The sequence below is a fragment of the Dermacentor albipictus genome, chromosome 1 (assembly GCF_038994185.2).
Source record: "Dermacentor albipictus isolate Rhodes 1998 colony chromosome 1, USDA_Dalb.pri_finalv2, whole genome shotgun sequence".
In the NCBI taxonomy this organism is placed as follows: Eukaryota; Metazoa; Arthropoda; class Arachnida; order Ixodida; family Ixodidae; genus Dermacentor; species Dermacentor albipictus.
Genome location: NC_091821.1, coordinates 462,584,196 through 462,607,509, shown reverse-complemented (window position 1 = coordinate 462,607,509; position 23,314 = coordinate 462,584,196). Strand labels below are relative to the sequence as shown.

At 47.7% G+C, this 23,314-nt stretch overlaps 1 protein-coding gene across 2 annotated transcripts in view; it reads right to left on the bottom strand.

Moving 5' to 3' along the window:
• Positions 1-5,445: 5,445 nt before the first annotated feature.
• LOC135905585 (coiled-coil domain-containing protein 148-like) overlaps positions 5,446-23,314 on the bottom strand; it is an 83,727-nt gene continuing 65,858 nt past the window's right edge. Inside the window, exons 8-13 of one of the 2 annotated variants that reach the window (XM_070532428.1) lie at positions 23,030-23,209; positions 22,360-22,504; positions 13,123-13,347; positions 11,650-12,020; positions 9,888-9,990; positions 5,446-6,561 (exon numbers count right to left, since the gene is read on the bottom strand). In XM_070532428.1, coding sequence (XP_070388529.1) covers positions 6,541-6,561; positions 9,888-9,990; positions 11,650-12,020; positions 13,123-13,347; positions 22,360-22,504; positions 23,030-23,209 — 1,045 coding nt within the window. In that variant the 3' untranslated portion in view covers positions 5,446-6,540. The remainder of the gene's footprint in view (positions 6,562-9,887; positions 9,991-11,649; positions 12,021-13,122; positions 13,348-22,359; positions 22,505-23,029; positions 23,210-23,314) is intronic. The other variant, XM_065436522.2, reaches the window with a different exon arrangement.

Genomic DNA, 23,314 nt, shown 5'->3' with positions numbered 1-23,314 from the left:
CCTGCCTGCGAAGTGTAGGTGAATCATTTGGCAGCATCAGTTGCAGCTGTATTGCCATTTGTTACAGAAAATGCAAACAGCGCTCTCGAATGCTTCTTTGAGTTTCACTTGAGAGACTATTTACGCCCTCACTGAAGACATCTCCAAAGTCGAGCTCCTTCCAAGCTCGAGAAGATTCTTGGTTTTTGTCTTTGCGCCACTCGTGCCAGAACCTTCGCTTTGCACTTGAGTGTTTCTCTATGATCACTGCCGCAATAAATATTCGCAACGTCAGTCTGTTCAGTTTTTGGTGGCTTGGCTCAGACCTCGGAATCCAGACGTGGGCAGGCCAGCAAGCTCGTGAGTCGGCGTTGAGGCAGGGCCTTGACGTTCCCCCGTGGGAGACCTGAGCCCGAGTCGCGTTAAACCTTGCCGGACACACAAGAATGTTCCATCCATCCATCCATCCATCCATCCATCCATCCATCCATCCATCCATCCATCCATCCATCCATCCATCCATCCATCCATCCATCCATCCATCCATCCATCCATCCATCCATCCATCCATCCATCCATCCATCCATCCATCCATCCATCCATCCATCCATCCATCCATCCATCCATCCACCCATCTATCCATCCATCCATCCTATCACCCTTTTAAATACGAAGCATTTCTTGGCGAACATCTACCACTTGGACAGTATCTATCTATCTAGCCGCCTACGTCTTGGTGCTCTCATGGTCATTTCGTTAACTTGGTATGCACCAAAATTGGCATAGTATAACAAGAGTGTTTGAGGAACATGAATGATAGGTCATGACATGACTGTCACGACATGTGTGCCATGCAAATCATGAAACAGCCGCCTACATCTTGGCGCTCTCATGGTCGTTTTGTTAACTTCGTAGCCCCCCTCACTGTTTCGCGTACCATCATTTCCCACAAGGTGTGAGATCTGGCGGCTTTTTTTCTGTCATTGTAGCCAAATCATTTACGCTCAGGAATACAGTGATGGTGAAAAGTGTCGATTCTATTTTATTCTTGATTTTTCTGCGTTTACGCAGTAGACCGATTAGCCACTGAATATTACTGCCATCTAGGAAAACCCCGATTAGCCCTGTTTCTTAGCCTGCAAATGCAGCACGACATTTCAAACAAGCCTGGTGCCGGCATTGCGATACTCAATACTAGCAAAAATTCGAACATGTGGCAATGATCGAGCAGAGAAGAGGATATGTGAAAGCCCAGCAACATGATATAGAAAAATTATGTAGGGGCATGTGCATGCTCTCATGCTTGCATGAAGGGTTGACAATAAATTACGCTGAAATGCAATTCAAAAGTAGCCAAAAGGTAGCTAGGGTGGCTGAGGGAGCCAACCTTCTAATCTAAGCGCCAAGCACTACCAAAACGTAGCCAATCTGTCGCAAAGTAGCCACCAACGGCAACACTTGGCAGCGGGCTAAGTTTTGTGTTGGTAGTGGACCAGAGTCCTTTGATACTTTTTTGTTGGTCACGGAACATTGTCACTCTATAGGAAAGTTGCATACGTTGCCAACTGTGGCTGCGCGGCGGCGCCACCTGTTCAGAGTACGAACGTTGAGGGGTACTCAGCAAGCGGCGCAGCAGCTAGCAGGTGTGTTCGTGACTTTTGTAGCGGCTGTATGCGTTCATTCTGCGTCCGCAGAGTAGCTCGAATGGTGCTGCTTGACGGACAATGCCGAATGCCTGTTATGTGAAGCAGTGCCTCTCCGACTACAGAGGGAGAGACGAAACGAGCTGCCAACCGTAGAGAAATCAACCGCTGAAAGATAACATCGCACAGCCAACTCGACTGTAGAAGCATCTGTCCTTGTATAAATACTGAATGTCCCAGCTCACGGTAGCCAAGCTGTTCAACAGTATCAATAAGCGAGATTGACGATTATAGTACGATCGAGACGGCATGGCGAAACAGTACCACAAAGGATGCATGACAGTCTATGTGACGACGACGCAATGACGACAACGGCATGGCGTCGGCGATATTATCACCATTGAATAACGACAGCATGATTACGATAGAATGACGAACAAGGAATGATGTCGGTGGATCGACGACAGTTACATTACGATAATGAGATGTTGGTACTGAAGTTATGATGGTGGTGAAACGAGAGCGTGACGACGACGGTGGGGCGATAATGTTATGACGGCGATGTGATAACGAGAGTCGGATATCGAAGCTACAATGACGACGATGAAACAACCGCAACGGCATCCTAACGAGAGTATGATAATGAATACGGGACGACGACTGTATGACGATGATGCCATCACAACGGCATGACAAAAATGGGGTGACGCCGAATGTATGATGAAAATTGTGTGAGGATGACTGTATAAAAAAAAACCTGTATGACGATGATGGCGGGACGACGACGGCATGATGAGAGTCAGATGACGAAGCTGCAGTGACGATGATCGCCTGAGCACGATGGCATATCGACGAAGGTCTGACATAGGAGGCATGAGAGTGACTGTCTTACGATGGCGAGATTACAAAGAAGACATAACCATGATTGAATGACGATGGTATAATTATAATCACTTTAGAAGAATTAGTGACGTCAATACAACAACGAAGGTGGTATGACGACGATGGCATGGCGAAGATGGGAGGACGTTACTGAAGTGATGACAATAATAAAAGGACAGCGTGACGACTACAGCATGACCACGACTGTGGGACGACCGTGGCGTGTTGGCGACGTCATGACAACACTCGGATGACAAAGCAGGAATGACGACAATGCGACGACCACGATGGTCTCACGACCTAGAACACCCATCCACGATCATTGAACGATGGATCACTAGGGGAGTCTAGTCGTCTTGCGACGGCTAGAGCACCCGACCAGGCGGGATTCTGTCATACCCTTGACTTCAATGTTCTCGTGTGAGTGCCCGGATAACGGATCTGACTTTTGGCTCAAGGTCACTTGAAGGTCGCCGACAACGGGAGCTAGAAGCATTTCATGTTTATAAATAAGAATGATAACCCTAAATAGCAGTAACATAGCACAATTACATCGTAATAATCCTAGCTCCCACCTTAAAGGGAATTCGCGCATTAATTTTCTTACTGCAGAATATCTCCTTATATGGAATATTATCCTCAGTGACTCTTTTGTTAAGCTTTTGTTAAGACGAAGTGTCTGCGAGCCAGGACGCTATTTCTCTAGCTCAGCTGTTTTCTCCTTATTTCTGCGTACATCTTTGGAGAGCCATCTCATCTCTTACATCTCATACATCTTTGGTTCGTGGCGCGGATGCAAGTTGACGTCCCCGTGCCTTTGCCGGAAATGGCGACGTCAGTGGCGGCTGCGTCTAGTAAGCGGAGCGGCCTCCAGAGTGACACCGACGGCGATGGCACCTGCGTTTACTCGCTCAACCGTGAGGACTTCTCTGATGACGCCTTCGAGCTTGTGCGGAGCCGCAAGGCGAAACGAAGACTTACCACCAGGGCATCCATGTCTTCGAGCACGCCGACGGTAGGACCAACTCAGAATACCACAGTCCGTACGATTCTATTTGTACCAGAACTCGCTACCGACAACCTGAGGCGACTCAACAGGCAATCCGTATCGGTGCAACTTGAAGCGGTGGCGCCCAATCAGATAACAGACGTTAGAGTCAACACGAAAAAAAGTGTTGGCTATCGACGTCAAACATGAGACTGCACTGAGAAATTTGGCTCAAGTTACAGAACTAGGTGGCGTTAAGCTCCGCTCGTACATCTCCCTGAACAGTGGTTCCACTACTGGTGCCATCTGCGACGTGGACATCTCCATCTCCAGCGCTGACTTGCCGATTCTAGTGAAGCCTGCCGTTGATGGCGTCGCCATAACACATGTGTATCGCCTCGGCACATCCCGCTGTGTGAAAAGTATATTCAAGGGCGAGACTATCCCTTCGCACGTCAAAGTGGGCCGCTTTAGACACCCTGTGCGACCATTCATCCCAAGGCCACTGCAATACCGCAGTTGTATGAGGCTGGGACACGTGAGCGCCGTGTGCGAGAACACGAGAGTTTGCTCACGCTGTAGCGAGTCCCTTACTGCAGACTCTTGTGCAGCCGCGGTTATCAAATGCATCAATTGCCTTGGGTCACATGACGCTTCCTTGAAGGACTGCCCCAAAATAAAGAAGGAAAAGGCGATATTGAAGCAGATGGCTAGAGGCCATTCGTCTCGTCGGGAAGCTGTTGCGACCATTAGAAAGCGACGCTCCCGACGCCGTCAGACTTCAAAGCACGCTGATGCCTCTGTGAAGAGTACGCCCCATCCGACAACATCTCCTCCTCTGCCCCCTAGGCCTGGGGTTATTCAATCTAAATCTGACAATACAACTTGGTCCTCACAACTAAAGCAACAGGCAAAGCAGGCAACAGCAACAGACAACAGCGGAAGTCACAACCGAAGCCACAGATGATGCCACAGCCGATGCCACAGACGGAAGCGATGCCGCAGCCGATGCCACAACCGATGCCACAACCGATGCCACAGCCGGACCCGGAGTCACGTCAAGGGATACAGCTGCGCACGGCTGTAAAGTCCACAGCACGGGTTCCTGACAAATTGCCCGAAGACCGGCAAGTGGTTATGATGCTTTGGTCTCTGATGAATATTTTTCGAATGCTCTTAAATAACCTGCACACTCCGTCAGCGCGAAGTTCAATGCAAGTGCTGGATGCTCTCAATTCAGTACTTGCAACTTTTGAGTAAGCATCATGGCTCACCCGCATCATTATATTCGCACTGAGGCTGTGGTTTACCTTAAAAATATACTGCCACGCGCTGCAACATACTGCTGACGCCCACCGGCTTCTTGGTCTTCACTGGTGACTTCAACGTGCATCACCAGCTATGAAGCACCAAGATTACCTTCAGACAGCAGAATGACGGCAGCATAACGTATCGACGGTGCACTTGCTTTGACTTTACTGATTTCCAGGCGCTTTGCTGCGTACACAGACAGTGTTCACTCTATCCCGCTTTCCTCTTTCTGTACCCCCTTTCCCTTCCCCAGTGTAGAGTAGCAAACCGGTCGCTTGTCTGGTCTGGTTGACCTCCTTGCCTTTCCACTCTTTGCTATCTCTCGCTCTCTTCGCTCAGGACCAATCAATAACGGTTTCCTCACATCAACCACAAGAAGGCAACAAACAAAGTAGGCATAGAGAGCATCGGAGCAATAAACCGTTCTTCCTTTAGGAAAACAAATGAAAGTAGGACTACAGCTGCCGGTCGGAAGGCCATACTTACCTTGTCTCTTGGTTTCATGTAGTTGATAGTAACGTTAGAATTGGTTGTTCTCGTCCGATGAGTAAAATAATGCATAATAAACATAGTGAACTACGAATAAATAAGCGACTGATCAAGCAGTTCCTGTTGCTTTCCTGCCAGTGAAAGCAACACGTGCGCAGATAAATAATAGCCGACCTTTATTGGTTACTCTCTGCTGGTCAAAACAAACAATCTCAATGTCAACAACTATCATTTGCTCCACGGGCAGTGTATCTTGTCGAATAGCTTCATTCAATACTTTGGGCTTTGATCCAAATATATTCGCGCAGTCATCAATTTCACAGCTGTCCAGACAACATCCACACAGCTCAGCAACCGCGTACAGAAAGTACATTCAAAGGAGAAATCCACGGCCTGTTATAGTTTCTACGTTCAAAACGATTTTATCTTTATGACAACTTCCGTCCTGTTGGCACTTGTACTAATACGCATGCAATGCACCCAAGGGCATCTTGCAGTGTGAAGTGTGAATGTAATATGAAACAGCAATAGCTTTCGGAGCATGAAGTCGCAAAACAATCATCATAATGGTTTCCCCACTCAGCCTGTCCTTCAGCAGTATGATATGGTGGTAGCAGAATATTATTATGCAGCGAACCCTTCTGTTGTAGCGAGAACGAATTGCACGGAACAAGACGACCTTTTTTTTGTGCGCAAAGGTCTTGCTCCGAAACAACTTAGGTCAAGTGCTAGTGTCTAAGCCTACCCATTCTTGCATGATATCTCATTTTGTTTGCCATTGGATGAACAACAGATTATAGTTCAACAAAAAACTAAAGTCTGACATAGCAGGGAAGCGGTAATTCTGCTGGTTTTTTCTTTCATAGTAAAGCTGCATGGTAACCACAAGCATACTACCTTGTTTGTCTCAGTTAAGATGCTCACTTTCAGGGGAGGAAAGCTTCGATGCATGCACTGCAGCATAACTACACGGGGCTCGCGACGGGTATGCCGTGGGCGAGCAATGTTCGCGTGTTCTCCACTGGACTGATGCTAGTTGTCAGCGTTGTCCTGGTGTGGTGGTGGTTGGAGCCCGCTTCCGGTGGTACGCGGCCGCGTACATCCACTCGTAAGTCTCTGACAGGCCTTGGCTTCTTCTCTGGCCTGTGTATGACCGGCACGGTCAACAGGTGATGTTGCTGGGATGGCTGCTGCCGCTGATTTCTAGTGGGGTCACTGCCGAGACGCGTATCACTGCACGGTCGTAGATCACTGCATCCTCTTGGTTTTCTGGAAGGATCGCTCTGGTCACAATAGACCAGAGGGAAGGAGGAAGGAAAGAAAGTGGAAGAAAACGGAGGAGAACGCGTTGACATCCGTACTGTATTTTAGCAGCATCTGTTAAGACCACAACATGCCACTCATCTAGGCGTTGATTAGTGACAGCTATTTTTCAGGCGCTCAATAAAAATTTGCAACTGGCAGAATTGAATTGATTTATTATTTGTTCGACGAATGTTTGGTCCATCTGCCATGTTATCTTGTCATAATAATATTTTTTTTTTGTTTTAATAATAAGGGAGAGCAGTGGCAGTAGTAATCAATCTTTCTATAGGGATAACTATTAAAAAACAGACAAAGAACTTGAAGATTCAGCAACTTTTGGTTTGACTTTTTTTCTGTGTGAGCAATTATTATGTATTTAGGATTACTAAAACTACCATTTTGTCTTTTTGTTGATGTAATTTTTTTAAACGATGGATTTTTCAATCTTGTAGCAGCCTGCTACAAATTTAGGCCACCGATGTAGAATATTTAATTAGTTTTCAAGAAAATAGCAAAGAAGGCTTCACATTTAGAGTGACACTCCTTTAGGGATTCAAGCACCAATGATTTAGAGAAAGCGGGATGTAGCATTAGTATGTATAAAGCAAGGAAGTTTATTTATTTACATACTCAGGGTGCATTTGATGCGTCACGCAAACTGCTTCACAGAACAAAGCCCATCGGCCGCCACAACACACCACAAGACAAGCGCCACTATAACACATGCGACACCCAGGGTAGAGAGGAGCATGTCGATGGAACGAAACGCTTGCAGGCACAAAGAAACGTTGACGAAAAGAATCAAGGACGGCAGAATAGTGGCTGCAGGACGGCCACTACTGTCCCGACCAAAATTTACTTCGTCGAATGTTTCTTCTGCAGCGAACACAAGCAAACCGTTTCCAAACTGCTCATTTCACCATTCCTTCGCATACAGCCATTGTTGAATATCTTCTAAGATGTGTGTATCGGTCTCTCTGTACTGCCGTCGCTTTACCTCCGGCGTACACGGACATCATTTCTCGTGGGTACAGTCTGGGATTGTTCACAAACTGGGGGAAGGCACACAAAGAGCAGCCACGCAAGCTACGGGAGCCAAGCCACCGACAACACCATGCGACACGACCGTGCTCAACACACAGGCGGGTAAACGGGGGCTCTCAGTGCGTGCGAAGACTCACTCTGGACCGAGGTGGCAGCATGTCTACGGTCAACTCATGCCGAACCGAGTTCAGCTCCTTAAGTATGAGGCTGCGCTCTGACCTCGCCCTCATCTGTGACCCGGGACAAAAAGCGTGCACGTTCTGGTTACGCTGTTCTTTTTTCTATTGGTATTAAGTTTAGCTATTGTAATTGTTAAGCACACCGACATTTTTGTAGAGTTTGGGGTGGTCACTTTACGTGAGCCAAGAATGAACGAAAATATATTGTTCGAGACTTAACGCATACATCCGTGTCAACTGACGTGCACTGGTTATCTAAGTATTTAATCATATTTCTATGAATACCTCAAATCTCCGTCTAGTTTTTACTCTGGTGCTGCAGTTCACTGGCACAGTGGATTATAATAGCAGTTCTGTAATTATTCAAAAATACTGATGTTTTTCCGTAACAATATGAGTAATAAAATAGAGGAAAGGAGGTTTGATTCAAGCCGCGTAGTCAGAGAGAGATAGAACCCAACTTGGGAATTGATGGAAAGCGAATGAAGTTTAACGTAAAGTAATGACATAAAAGCATCGCTCTAATCGGCACATTGCTTCTACTTTGTCATATGTCCGCTTTCACGAAAGGTCTACAGTAGGTAATTAGGCTCCACTCTACGGCACCCTCAAATGTCTTTGAGGCAGGCGCACTCCAGCGTTTCAGTGGCTGCAGTATGTTCTTTCTGAGAACAATGCTGCAACACTAAATCCTAGCTTCGGAGGGACCACACTGCAGAATAAGTCCTTTTTCTTTGCTGCATGTTGGCGAATACGGAATAGCCAAAGTTTTGTCAAAAGGCTGTTATTTAGAACATCCTTCCGCCACCCAAGAGGCTCCCTTGAAATCAAGACCTGGCAGAACTATGAAAAGTGTTACGCCTTTGAGGCATTCTTAATTTGAAGACCAACGTGTTGCCACTTTTCAGGTGATCATTAAAGTCATGCTATCATGGTCTTAAAGTCATGCTATCAGTGCTCCATGCTTCGGGAATCTACCAGAGCTTATTTCGCTATGAAATTGCTTTAGTTATCTACGTGTCTACTTTATCTACACATTCTTCAAGCAGCTATAATTCAGAACGAAACGGTAACTTAGGCCACAATGCCTACCGAATGCCTGTCATGACTTTATTTGCACCATATACCCCTCCGCCTCCAAGAAAAGGACTTCAAAAGCGCTTACAGTAAGTGTCGCGAAGACCTCACTAACTCTTTGCTAGCTTATGGCAATCTGCATGGCGTAGCCCGAAGTAACAGTGTTCTGGTTGTTCTTCACGTCGCTGGAGATAACACAGCATCGGCTGAAGATTAGGTAGTAGTAGGTATTGTATCTTGTGCGTGCATGTATTTGCATTGGCCAGTGCTTTCTGACAGCTGACAAAATAAACAGGAGCATATTTTCAGTCTAGTACACGCTACGATACGGTCTCTTCTTCGCCTTTTTGCCTTACCTACGCCGGCAATGCCAGGCTCACATCGGACGATGGCTGATCAAGCTAGTGCACCCTTCATTGCTCTGCTAGAGGCGTAGTTTTCGCGTGCTAAATATTCACATGCCGTTTAGATATTTAAGACGGAACCGAGACAATATTTCTTAACTTGCGTGAAGCTCAAGATCGCGTGGAATGCTGCAAAAATATTTTTCAAGAATCAATGGTAGGAAACAATTGTTTGCTTTCCTGTTTTGTACGTTCTGCCTTTTACCTGGGCGTATCTAACGCAGCGTGCATTCAATGACAGTTACGCCTTAAAGTTGTAGTCTGCAGTTTATTCCCCTGTTGCATTTACAACTCTTTTGTTCTTCTAGAAACGGCTCTACAGGAACAATAAGTATCTACTTTTTCCCCCTGCTTTACCGATGCTGTGCTTCTTAGAAAATCAATCTCCTGTTCAAGATAAAATATAATTGTAACATAAAGAAAAACGCCTGACGGAGAAGGGCCTGGCGATGCACTTCGCGAAGTGGTCGATAATGGCAGAACATTGCGATCTCTAGCTGTATAAGCCAAGCAGACAACTACAAACGGTAAATGTACGTATAGAAAATAAAGTGCTGCATAAACAAGCTTAACTCGGCCCACTTGCCTGTAATTGGAGCTTTTCTAGCTTCACCTGTTCCTGCTTCTTCTGCTCGACTCGTAAACGGTCGCGTTGTTTCTTCATGGCCAGTTCCTGACGAAACTTCACTCTTGAAAGAGGAAAACAACGCAAACGTCACAAGCACTGTGTTCAGGCTTCAGGACAACAACAATGACAATACAATATTCGAGAGAAACGACAAAGTATATCACATCTTATAAAGACAACACTGTTCTGCTTTTGAAGAATGAATATTGAGGCTTCTTCAGTTGCGTAACGTCGCTAGAGCAATTCAAGTTTCGAAGATAGCTTTTTAGATTTGAAACAGGAAAAGTAGCACGTTAAAAAAAAAAAAAACATTGTATGGATAGTAGTGTCAGGTTTCCCCCCAAGTGGGTATCTTGCGTGTAGGAAAAGAACTGCCATCTTGGAGGCCTTCGGCCAAAGATTCTGGAAAAAAGGTAGCCTGTGCACAACTGGATGAACTATTTCGGCAGATGCGGCGTTATCTTCTACGCGTAATCTAAATCAAATCTACTACAAAAACGAAAGTTTGTTTTCATGTTGTTTCTTTTACAGAGCTGCAAAACAGTTTTTGACTATCCCGTTGTTCAGTTATTTACCAGTTATATAAATGTTTTATTGTATTTATGCATGTGCGGATTGAGTGTGTGGATTCGTGTGCGAATTTTGTTAAATTGTGCCTGGTATTCCGCTGCTCTTACCCGCCTTTATACGCAGCGGCCAGCAGCCGCCACGTTGACATAACCTTTTCATTTGCTTCCCTCAAAACATTCGTTGCAGTGTGTTCCAGTAGCCGTCGCCAGTTTATGCAGATATTGCATTGGAATGGCTGACTCACACATGTGTGGTCAGTGTAGAACGAACTATGAAGAGACTATCGATCATCTAATCCGCCACTGTACCCACTTCGACGAACGAACGACGCCAGGCTGTCCAGCGCGCCTTATGCAGACTGGATGATCGGCGTTTCACCGAATACCCGCCGTGGTTGCTCAGTGGCTATGGTGTTGGGCTGCTGAGCACGAGGTCGCGGGATCGAATCCCGGCCTCGGCGGCCGCATTTCGATGGGGGCGAAATGCGAAAACACCCGTGTGCTTAGATTTAGGTGCACGTTAAAGAACCTCAGGTGGTCGGAATTTCCGGAGTCCTCCACTACGGCGTGCCTCATAATCAGAAAGTGGTTTTGGCACGTAAAACCCCATAATTTTTTTTCACCGAATAAAAGTCCTGGAGCCTGGTCTCACAGATCTTCAGCCCAAAGAGCCGCACAGAGCCTGACAGATGCAGGCTTGAGCGTCCGGCTGCAGACACGTTGCACCTTGTCTGATACGCGTGTTGCTCTTAACTCTTGCCTTCTCTCACTTTTTCACTCCCCCATCAGCTTCCCAAAATGTATAGTAGCAAAATGGATTACGTCTAGTTACCGTTACTGCCTTTCATACAGTTCTCTCTCAGCGAAATGCGCAGATAAATGCGTACCTTTTTGTGCGTTTACTGTAGTCATTTGAATCTATTACGATCTACTTCCGATACAGAGCACGCGCCAAAGGCGAAGTAACATTACGCTTCGATCGAACATCCTTGCTGCGTTTGACGGTTGTGATCACGCGTAAATATACTACGCCAGGGAATTAGCGCATTAGCACTAGTGGGCGCCAGCTCTCGCCTCGGTAAATCGTATGGTTTCAGACGACTATCGGAGCTATCAGTATACACGCACTGAACGATTCTGACGTAGACTACCTTTCCAGGTTGAGCTTTCGCTGAACCTTGGCCAGTTCCTGAACTTCGGACGCGTCGTCCACACCGGCCACAACGATGGACTGCTTGCGGCGCATGCGCAGCACCTCTATCTCTCGCACCGTGGACAGCGAGCGCAGCCGCCACTCGCGGTTCCGCTCCTCCAGCGCCTGCCTCTCGGCCTGCCGGAGCTGGTCGGCCTTCGAGCCGACCGCAGATGCAGCCGCGACGCCGTCGAGACCGGCAACGGCGCCGAGATGCGGCGCAGAGGAAGACGACATGGTGGTGGGATTGGGCGCGATGCGAACACGGGCCCTCGGTCGTGGCGCCCTCTGCTCCTTGAGCTCGGGATCAATCGGCGGCAGACGGTTCGGCTGCACAAACCATGCGTGGAGCTTTCATTACAATAAACCGCGGCCGATTTCCAACGAAGTCACCAAGCCACCCCCTATAGGGCGGCTGTCACGTCTGTTGTATTAGATGGCAATACATCACACATCTTTATTACATTTCGTACCGAGTATATAAAGGTCACTGCCACGCGGTCTACCTTCCAACCATAATGACTCGTAATTATTTCTTATACGTACACCCATACCATATATACGCATGTCACCGAGGCATGTATGCCAATGCTTGCAAACTTGTAGCGTGTGTTCCCACAGAAGCGATTCCTGTTTGCAAATAAACATTAGTGTTAAAAACTTATGTTCCTCGTATCAGTGTTCTTTATACAGTTGCAATTGTTGCTAGTGTGCCCGACGAAAAAAGCCACATAAACTACTTCTTAATCAAGGGCTCGACGAAAGTTCATCTGATCAAGCACGGAATGTGGAGAGTCACGGCCACTGACCCAGTCTGATAGAATATCTGACGTTTCGGAACCGCGTACGGGTTCCTTGTTCAACAAGGAACCCGTACACGGTTCCGAAACATCAGATATTTCATCAGACTCGGTCAGTGACCGTCAGTCTCCTCATTCCATGGTTGACCAGACCAACTTTCGTCAAACCTTTGCGTAAGTAGTAGTTTATGTGGCTTCTTTTGTTTAATATACAAGGAAGCCGCACGCGGTAACGATACGTCAGATATTGCGTTAGACTTGGTCAGTGACCGTGATTCTCCTCATAAACTACTACTACGTTATCGGTAGGAAGATAGCGGTTGGCACACCGGTGTGCCTTCGCAATGAGACTTGTTCGATTTAAATTTATCCATACTGATAGTTTTCCATTTCTAGCCACGTAGGTCCCATTTCTATGGGGGCGTAATGCAAAAGCTCTCGTGTAAATTGATTTGGGCACACGGTAAAAAAAACTTCAGTTGGTCAACATTAAGGTCGAACCCTCTACTAAGAAGCCCAACGCACTGTGCAGTTTAGGGATGTCGAGGCCCACAATTACACTTTCCTTTCCAAGGAAAGAGAAAAAGAGAGGACTATGAAACAGGGGTGGTTTTTCACTCAGGTGTGGTTACCTTCTTTTGTAGTGACGGAGCAGGTGGCAGTGCAACGTGGTGCATTGTCCTTCGTCGCTGTGGTGGGCCACTGGACGCAGCCCCTGTGCCAGGGCCGTTCCGCGTGGTCGCCGTCTGCTTTGCCTTGGCGAGCCACTGAACGCGTGCGCGCTCCCACTCCTGCAGGCACGACTGCACCTTGTCCCGGTGGTAGCGCTGGTTTTGGCACCACGTCATGTAAGTTGACTGCGCAGCGACACAAGCCGGAAACGGGTACAGTTTGGCAAACCTGTCATAATATACGCGTTTACTAGGGCCATTGTAATACGTATACATCGCTGTCGGGGCTGCAGCGCAACTTTTCCGGCAGTATTGACGTACAAGTGGAAGATATTGGAAGAATAAGGTTGGATGACCCACCCTTTGTACATGTCACTTTGCCTTTGCATGCATTAGGTGTACCTTTGAAAACAGCTGTAGGTCTCCAGCTTGTCGTCGTCGGCTCTAGAAGAGCGCAACGTATTCAATTCAGTCCTCTACTATCTTTTTGCGGCATATGACCCATTGCAAAGTGAAAAGCGTGCCTTTGAAGCAGTGTGATCAAACAAGACATGTTTTGTTCAGCTTTTTTAGGTAAATTTATGCAATGCCTTGTTTATGTGAACAAATATATGCCCATCCCACGCACTGTACAAATTGATGTTATGTGAAGTGTTTTGCAGCCAGCTGGCTATTGAGCATCATTTGAGCGTTGTGAAATGGACCACCGTGGTTGTGGAAGGCGAGAAATTGTGTGGATGACGCTATTGCGATGGTGTGACGACAGTAGCAAGATGACGGTGACGGTGACAGTACGTTGGCGTCGGCATGACGACTGATTAATTATGATCTTTTGTCGCGTTCCGGTGAAGGAACATTATAACATGTCCGGTTACGACCGGTGCCGATATCGAAGGCGGGACAATATCATGCTGATCATTTTTGAAAACTCTACGTTGCTCTTTCCTAGAATATGTCAAATTCTCAAAACGTATTATAACAAGATGCTACCCTTACCTGAACATTCAAGCATTTCATCCTCGTACAGACTATTCAAAAATAGTTTTCTTTCCGTACAGTATAGACAAACCATTGGAATTTGATGCCTGGCAGTATTGGTGACTTGTCGCTTGGAGTCTCTAAGATATATTGAATGTTAGTGTTATGGAACTTGTTTTATATTACTTGACTACATCTCTTATTCCTCTGTTTTTTGCTCATTCATTATCCTACTTCTGCTATGGCCCCCTTTTGGCCATTGTATGTAGAATTAAAAAAAATGAGTCACTTCAGTATCCTTACGTGATTTCAACGTGAAATAATTATGACTTCTCTAAATAATTGGTTACGTCCATGAGAAGTGATGTCATACAATGCCAAGTGTCCTTCACAACTGTACCCTAATTCACCTTAATCCACTTTAATCCACCTTAGCCCACCTTGCTCTAATTTGTACGAAACTTAATCCACCTTGCTCTAATTTGTACAAACATTAATTAAGCTTAATCCACTTCAAGTGATATTTAGTCTACCTTGCTCTAATTTGCATCAACCTTAATTGACCTTAATCCATTTCATTGCGCCTTAATCCACTTTGCTCTAATTTGTACCAACATTAATCCACTTTAATTCACCTTCATCCACTTTGCTTCACCTTAATTCTCTTTACTCCACCTTAAGTCACCTAACTCTAGCGTGTTCTAGCTTTAATTGATCTTATTTCACCTTAATTTACTTTAATTCACATCAATTGACATCAATTACCCATAAGTATTAACAATTAACATTGCTATACCATTTACTATCTTCTGCATTAATGCTGACGTCATACAAGACTCATACCATTTACTAACTTTTGTATTACTACTGACGTCATACAAGACGCTGATTACATCACTGATGGTGATTTCTGGTAAAATTGCTTGATCACGTCGGACTTTCTGCCTCATTTTCTACCGAAAACATAATATTTTTGGCATTAATAAATAAAAATAAATTAACTGCTACGAGGAAAGGACTGGGGATTGCGGACCAATCCAGAAGGTGGTGCGCCGTCTAACACAGCGCATTAACACACTAAGCGTCACGAGGTGGAATGGGAGAGCCTAGAACAGTCTCGCTTCTATCAGCAACGGTAGTGCTAAATGCGCAGAGAAATAAGAACAGGCGCGTGTGCTCTCGCTCATGTTGTGCCACGTGACGCACGCACCAATCGCTTAAAGAATATGGAATTTTGGGGTTTTACTTGCCAAAACCACGGACTCGCCGTGGTTGCTTATAGAGGCTGTGGTGTTGGTCTGCTGAGCACGAGGTCGCGGGATCCAATCCCGGCCACGGCGACCGCATTTCGATGAGGAGGAAATGCGAAAAGCAGCCGTGTACTTAGATTTAGGTGCACGTTAAAGAACTCCAAGGGGTCCAAATTTCCGGACTCCTCCACTACGGCATGATAATGAGATGGTGGTTTTGGCGCGTGAAATTCCATGATTTATTCTAATGAAAAAAAAAAACATGATACGAGTACAAGGCACATCGTAATGGGGGATTGATTTTGACCAGCTGTGGTTAACATTAATAAGGTTGATGGGCCTATCAGACCGATCGTGCGGTTATTGTGTGGCATATGTACGCAGTGTGTACTCGGCTGAAGAACCGCAGCATAAATGGAGGTATTGTTTGTTTGCTTTCCCGCGTATTAACCATGCCTGGGCATGAACAATATCCATAGCGATGTGGGCGAGTTTATTTAAGTCCATGGTGGAAAATTTCTGCAGCGCGGATTCCTGAAGTGCGGAAAGAAGAAAGGAGTTAAAAAAGGACGAAGGAAAGAAGGAATGCAAGAGGACAAACACGAACACAAAGCAACTGGCCCACATCGCTATTCTCAGTCAGTGCATTTCTAGTACAGAGGACTCTTCCGCGATGTGTAACCTATCTCCTCAAGACCCATGCGCTCGTGTTTGTCCTCTTGCGTTCCTTCATCCCTTTTGCCTTTCTTTGCGTACTTCAGGGCTTCGCGCTGCAGAAATTTGGACAAGATCTCTCGTGCAGCGATAGCGTATTTTTTATGCATTAAATAGAGAGAAAAGTAAAATATTGTGATCTAGTGGTTAGAGCACCGGGTTGTTGTTATGGAAGACCGACGTTCCATCCTATCGTCCGGCAGAGTACATTTTAAATCTTTACTATTTCCTTCCTTTTTCTATATTTCGCGTGATTTAGTGGTCGTTCGTCTTCTAATTGCACACGCGAGCCTCTCATTGGATAAGAGGGTGACGGAATCTGAAGAAGCTAGCCCAGGGTGGAGGAGAGCAGGATAGCACAAGGACGGAGCTGAGAAGGATCAATAGCAGGAAGGAGTAAGGGCGTGTTTACGCGGCGTCTGAGGAGGACAAACGCGTCGGGAACGGCGGCGTCAAGCCTAATTCCAATGTGAAGCATAGTCAGGAATTAACCCAAAATCAGTCCCAGTAAGCCCACCTGTTTTTTGGCGTAATAAAACATTAATCCTGACATAAAACATGTACCTATAGTGTCGTTTTATAATAATATCTACACCTCGAAAGCATCTCAATAAAATAGAGCATGATATTCAACGACTTTATTTTTGCACGCCAGCGCGTGCGTCACTCCCTATCACGACAGCTGTTTCCCTGATGTGTCGCGCGCTTATTCATCAATTTGCCCTTGATGTGATCTATCAAAGGATGTGCTCTGAACTCTGAGTTAGACCTGCTGAAACAGAAAACAAGAATAATCATCGTGCAGAAGTAGCTCGTCGTCACCTCGCTAAAAAGGCCGAAGTTAAGCAGTGTTGTGGGAAACCTCTGAAAAAAACATGGGCAGTGCCCCTTGAGTCAAGAGAAGCAGCGTCAATAAGCGATGAGTAATCGTTATCGCGATCTTCAATGAGCGGTGAGTGAAGAAAATTCTGGTAGTACTCATTGCCGATAGCCGCCAGTGTCAGCGATAGCTTTCTTGATTTCCGCTGTGTCACTATGGCACGTTACGGTTGAACCAAACATATGGGTGGTGTCGTCAAGTTTTTGTCGAACACTTGACAACAAAAAATGTGGCACAAACTTCACGTAATAGTCCAAATACGAGAGAGCATTGCCCCACTTGCCCATCTCTACGCACGCCAGTGTCATTATATCAATCTTATCAAACTTGATCCGATCCTTATCAGCTCTTATCGGTTGTTATCAACCTTATCGGAATAGATCCAAGCCTGATAAACGCTTATAGGTGGTTATCAACCTTATCTTAATCGAACCGATACTTATCAACCCTGATCTGTCTTTGTCAACCTTATCGGGCTTGATCTGACCCTTATCAACTCTTATTGTTCCTTATGAACCATATCAGACTTAAGACCCTTATCAATCCTAATCTGGCCATTCAACCTTATCAGAATCTATCCGATCATTACAAGCACTTATCGCTCCTTATCCATTAGTGTCGAACCATTATCAACCGTAGCGAGACATATAAGCCCTCATTACTCCTTATCAACTCAATGACTGCTTATCTATTTGTGTTGCGCGCCCAACGCGAATTGCGTCAGCCCTCAGAAATCGGTGGCATATCGGTCGGTAAAAGAACGCTCCAACGGAAGGCGCATTCGACCGAGACGCATTGCGGTTGTTGCGTGTTTAGCATTACAGTTTCGCAAATTCGGAATTTTCCTAATGTGTTCCATGATTCAAGTCGGGTCTACATGTGGTCCTAGAGATGGCTTTTAGTCCACCATCACCAAATCTTTCAAGAAAGCCTACACAGAAACTCTTCTCCTTTGACATTTATTTTGTACCACCGGTGCAGCACATTCATATTTTCACGTAGGTGACGGTGAGCTGCCCGGCACGCAGGCAGACAGAAAGGGACACTGCGTCGGTCGTAGACCTAAAGAGAGTTTAATGGGCGAACTTGTGCCCTTAATCAAGCGAACAACTCGGTGACGGGGAAAGCAGCAAGCGCGCCTAGGGCGTTCGTCGGACTGAGCCAGCGCACGCGGTGGTCCCGTATTTATACCGTTTATACGTTTCGCATCCATGATCGAAAGGCGCCAAGCGACGCCGCTCGCGTCGCTACAAGCCGAAATAAAGGCACGTGGCATTACCCTCCCCCCCCCCCCCCGTAAAAAAAAAAGCATCGCCCCGATGCTAAACAACACAAGAAACTTGTAAGTATGCGAGGAAACATGGAAAACGAAAAAAAGAAACTGGCTGTGGCTTAGCTAAGGTTAAGCCCAGGATGCGAAGCATACTAGCCTTTATTTTAACGCGACAGCGTTAAGGAGCTCGTGTCGCAGAAAAGCCGGTGTCGTCGGCGTCGGCTCAGGCGTGCGGCGCTTGCTCAGGCGCACATTTCGTTGTCGCGCCGAGCGCTGCGTTGCTCGACGCTCACCGCGTCCGATGCGGGGCGCGTAGTCGCTGCGCCGTAGCAAAGCCACGTACAAACAGTCTCTGTAGCACGCCGCAACCTTCGCTTCTCATTCCAACGAGCAGCTCTGTCTCCAGGAGGCATCGCACCTCGTGAGTGTCTATAGCAGAGGCAAGCGCAGCTGCTTATATACCGCCGCCACGCCGCGAGCGACGGCGCGAGTTGGAGCCCCGTTTCTCCTCTGTCGTGACGTCACGGTGTCACGTAGTATTGAAGGCGACACCGCCGCGCCTGAGGAGCTGGGTTGAGCTCTAGTAATATGCTTCGCATAAAAAAGATTGTCTATTAGTCCGCTAACGTTCAAAAAACTTTTTAAGGCGCGTGACGTGCACCATCTCAGGTCGCGCGCGACGTCGCTGTGACTGTGTCACTCCATCGGGCACAACCACGTAGACCAGCGGTCCCAGTCGTCGAGTTATCTTGTAGGGCCCGAAGTAATGGCACAGGAGCTTCTCACTAAGCCGGCGGCGACGAATCGGTGTCCACACCATAACGCGGTCTCCAAGTGCATACTCTTGGTCTCGTCGTCGTAGGTTGTAAAGTCGGGCGTCGACGTTTTGCTGCTCTTTAATACGCATTCGGGTGAGCTGACGAGCTTCCTCGACGCATTGAAAGAAGCCGGCAACGTCTGCATGGATGTTGTCGTCTTCAACGTGAGCCAACATTGCATCAAGCATGGTTGTGACTTGGTGACCGAAGACAAGTTCGAATGGAGCATCTGCGTTGCTTCCTGTTGCGTGGTGTTGTACGCGAACGTCACGTACGGAAGGACTTCGTCCCAACTCTTGTGCCTGACGTCGACATACATGGCGAGAATGTCGGCGAGGGTTTTATTTAAACCCTCCGTAAAGTCTTTTGTCTGCGGGTGGTACGCTGTAATGCGCCGATGGCTCGTGTGCCTCAAGTGCAGAATCTGTTGCGTGACTTCTGCTGTGAATGCCGTACCTCTGTCCGTAATAAGGACCTCGGGTGCACCATGACGGAGAAAGATGTTCTTTATGAAGAATCTGGCGACCTCGATTGCATTTCCCGATCGTAACGCCGTTGTCTCGGCATAGCGCGTAAGATAGTCCGTTGCTACCTCTATCCACCTGTTCCCGCAAGTAGACGTCGGGAAGGGGCCAAGCAGATCCATCCTTATCTGCTGGAATGGTTTCCATGGTGGCTAGATATGTTGCAGGAGGCCGGCTGGCCTTGTAGGCGGTGTTTTCCGGCGTTGGAAATCACGGCAGGTTTTCACGTAGAGTGCGACGTCTGCGTTTAAGCCCAGCCAGTAGTACTTTTCTTGAATTCTTCTGAGAGTTCGAGGGAATCCCAGATGCCTTGCTGTTGGCTCATCATGAGACGCTTCTAACATCTCTTGCCGTAGCTTGACTGGCACGACGAGTAGGTATGCCGCTTTGTACGGCGTGAAGTTTTTCTTCACAAGCAGGTTGTAGAGCAGGCACAGCGATGAAAGCGTGCGTCTGAATGCCTTTGGCATTGAATTGGTCTTGCCTACGATATATTGAACGACACAGCGTAGATCAGGATCGGCGCGTTGATCTTGTGCGAAGGTGTTAGAGCTTATGGGCCCAAGGAAGGCACCGTCGTCATCGTCACAGGGCGGGGCGGATTCAGCAGGGGCTCTCGAAAGGCAGGCGGCGTCTGTGTGCATTTCGTGGAGGTGCTTATGCTTCGGACACTCCCTCAGAGCCGTGACACCAGCCCGAGTGCATCTGGAGCTGGTGACACAGAAAACAGCTCCAGAGAAGAGAAGAAGGAAGAAACCCGGAGCAGCCGCCAACTACAAGGACTGCCGGCTGAACAGGGACCACTACCTGCCCCTGGTCGCCGTGTAAACCACCGTTCGACGTCACCAATGCCAGCCGCCAGCACACTTGCGCCGCTCGTTGTCCAGCAGCCGCGAGTACCAGCGCTTTCTAGCGGCTCCACTTGCGAAAATGTACAAGATTGGCTGGAACGTTACGAACAAGTTGCAACTTTGAAGTGGTCTGACGAAGACAAACTTCGGAACGTCTTCTTCTCTCTCGAAGACTCTGCTATAACCTGGTACGAGAACCAGGAGCTGTCCTTGACAACGTGGGAGGCTTTCAAGAGGCACTTATCAGCAACGTTCGCAAGTATTCTGCGCAAAAGAACGAGCTGAGGCCTTGTTTGGATGCCAGCAGCATCCAAACGAGTCCGTAACCGTCTTTGCGGAAGAAATGCAAAAGCTCTTCCGCCACGCGGACGCCAACATGACTGAAGACAAGAAGCTTCAGTACCTTATGAGGGCCGTGAAGGAGCAACTTTTCATCGCTCTCATTCGCAATCCGCCGAGGACCTTCACCGAATGGATTAGCGAAGCGGCCACTATTGAGAAGACGCTCGAGCTTCGCGCAAAGCAATACGACCGCAACTTACGCGCTCCTCCGTCAGACTGCGACGACTCCCGAAGTGCCTGTGAAGTGGCTCTTCGAGATACCATCCGCGCCATCGTGCGCGATGAGCTGCGCAAGTTGCTACCGGGTGCGCAACCACAAATATCCTCGCTCGCTGACGTCGTAACGGATGAGGTACAGCAAGCGCTGGGCACACTCGATCCTGCCGAAACGGCACCAACCCTATCGCCACCTTGTCAGGAGCCACGCGTTTCAACTTACGCCGCCGCTCTGCAAAGCCAAGCGAGGCCAACCAGCTGGAGACGGGAAACGTACACGCCACCTCAACGCAGCCAAGCCTACCCAGCACCTCCACCAAACGTCACGTAGGTGACGGTGAGCTGCCCGGTACGCAGGCAGACAGAAAGGGACACTGCGTCGGCGGAAGACTTAAGGAGAGTTTAATTGGCGAACTTGCTCCCTAAATCAAGCGAACAACTCGGTGCCGGCGAAAGCAGCAAGCGCGCCTAGGGCGTTCGTCGGACTGAGCCAGCGCACGCGCTGGTCCCGTATTTATACGTTTCGCGTCCATGATCGAAACGCGTCAAGCGACGCCGCTCGCGTCGCTACAAGCCAAAATAAACACACGTGGCAATATAGTCGAGGTATAATCACCTTCTGCAAGTGGTTTTGCTTATCCCAGCTCAACAAGGCTGATGTCAATTCGCGACCTACACGTGATCACTTCATTGAACCTGTAGTACGGTTCAGGGATGTCCATCGGGCACTCCCTGTACAACCAACATGGATTGACATGCTAGATAAGCTTGCAGTATTGAAAAAATCTTAATATGTCGTGCCAGCAAAATCCTTCTTGACATGTTTGCTTTTTTGTTTATTGTTTGTGTATATCAAAGCCGGCAATAAGGGTAAAAAAAAATTGTGCTTATCCCAGCGCGTAAGACACACGGCTTCTGAGCATGGGGTGGCAGGTTCGAAACTTACCACGGCTAATGTTTTTCCTTTCGAGTTAATTCTAGTTTTATGCGTTAATTTCTTTATGGCGATTGGTATTACCTGACAGACGGACTGGTTTCCTCGTTGAGTGGGCATAGAGATGCATTTGAAAGGAAGTCCCATGTTAACGAAGGCAAATTCGGGTAGAAGTTATCGCTTGCTTTGATAATCTTAGGCAAACTTTCCACTGGCATTTTTTTATTCAAGAGATAAAAAAAACTATGCGAGACACGAAGCTATATACATATCGTAAAACTGCATCGTATGAGCGAAACAATGCTCTACTCTAATACCGCATGGCTGCCACTTCTCTGCGAGGCTATATATGGCGTCGTGCTTGCCGCATGCAAAGTCGTGTGCCTATGAACCCGTTGTAGAAGCAGCTGCGACTCACGATGTCCAGGATAGAGCGCTTTTTGAAGTGCCGGCGCAGCCAGTCCATGATGAGCGCCCTCCGGTTGCCCAGGTTGCTCGGGTATTGCTCGAGCACGTGGTTCACAACCGCGAAGTCGTCGGCGGTCCAGTCGGCAGGCTCCTCTCTGCGCAGTGCGAGCAGAAGCAGATAAAAAAAAGAGTAAAATAGGAGTTTTTCTTTCCAGCGAAAACCACGATATACTTATGAGGAATGCTGTAAGGGGGAGGGGGGGCAGGGGGGCTCCGGATTAATTTTTGCCACCTGGGGTTCTTTGATATCCACATAATACACAGTACACGGGTGTTTCTTCGTATTTCGCCCCCATGGAAGCGCGGCCGCCGAGGCCGGAATTTGATCTTGCGACCTCGGACTTAGCAGCGCGATGCAGAAGCCATTCGCCACCACAGCGGGTAAAGAGAAGGAAAAGAAATCAGAGAGCGAGAGGGGGGGAGAGAGAGAAATGGAAAGAGAGCGCGTCACAAACTTCCCTAAGGGGCATTGCCGCGGTACGATGCATTATACGTATGTATAGTGGCTTCTTAATTGCGCGTTTGCGGACTAAATGCTCTTGCTTCTCTTCTTCCGTTAGATTAGGGTGGCCCTACCTATCGCCGGCTGTTCCGGCGCGTGACGTAAAAGCAACGCTCACCTTCTCTGGTGGATGCATGTTCGCAGTCCCCGCGAGAGCAGGCGCAGCTGCGGAGAGTGGCGAGCGCCGTGGGGCGTCCAATCATTGCACCACTGAGCGCGCGCCTCTGCGCCAGGTGCGCGCCAGTTCGCTAGCTCGTGAAGGGCGCAGTGCTCCGGACTTTGGTGCGGGCGATGAGGCCTTCGTGCCCAAAAGACCCAGGACTCCCAAATTATTGCATGGTCATGTGACCCACCCCAAGCGGACCCTTACTGCGTAGATAATTGAGATTGGTTGTTTTCAAAC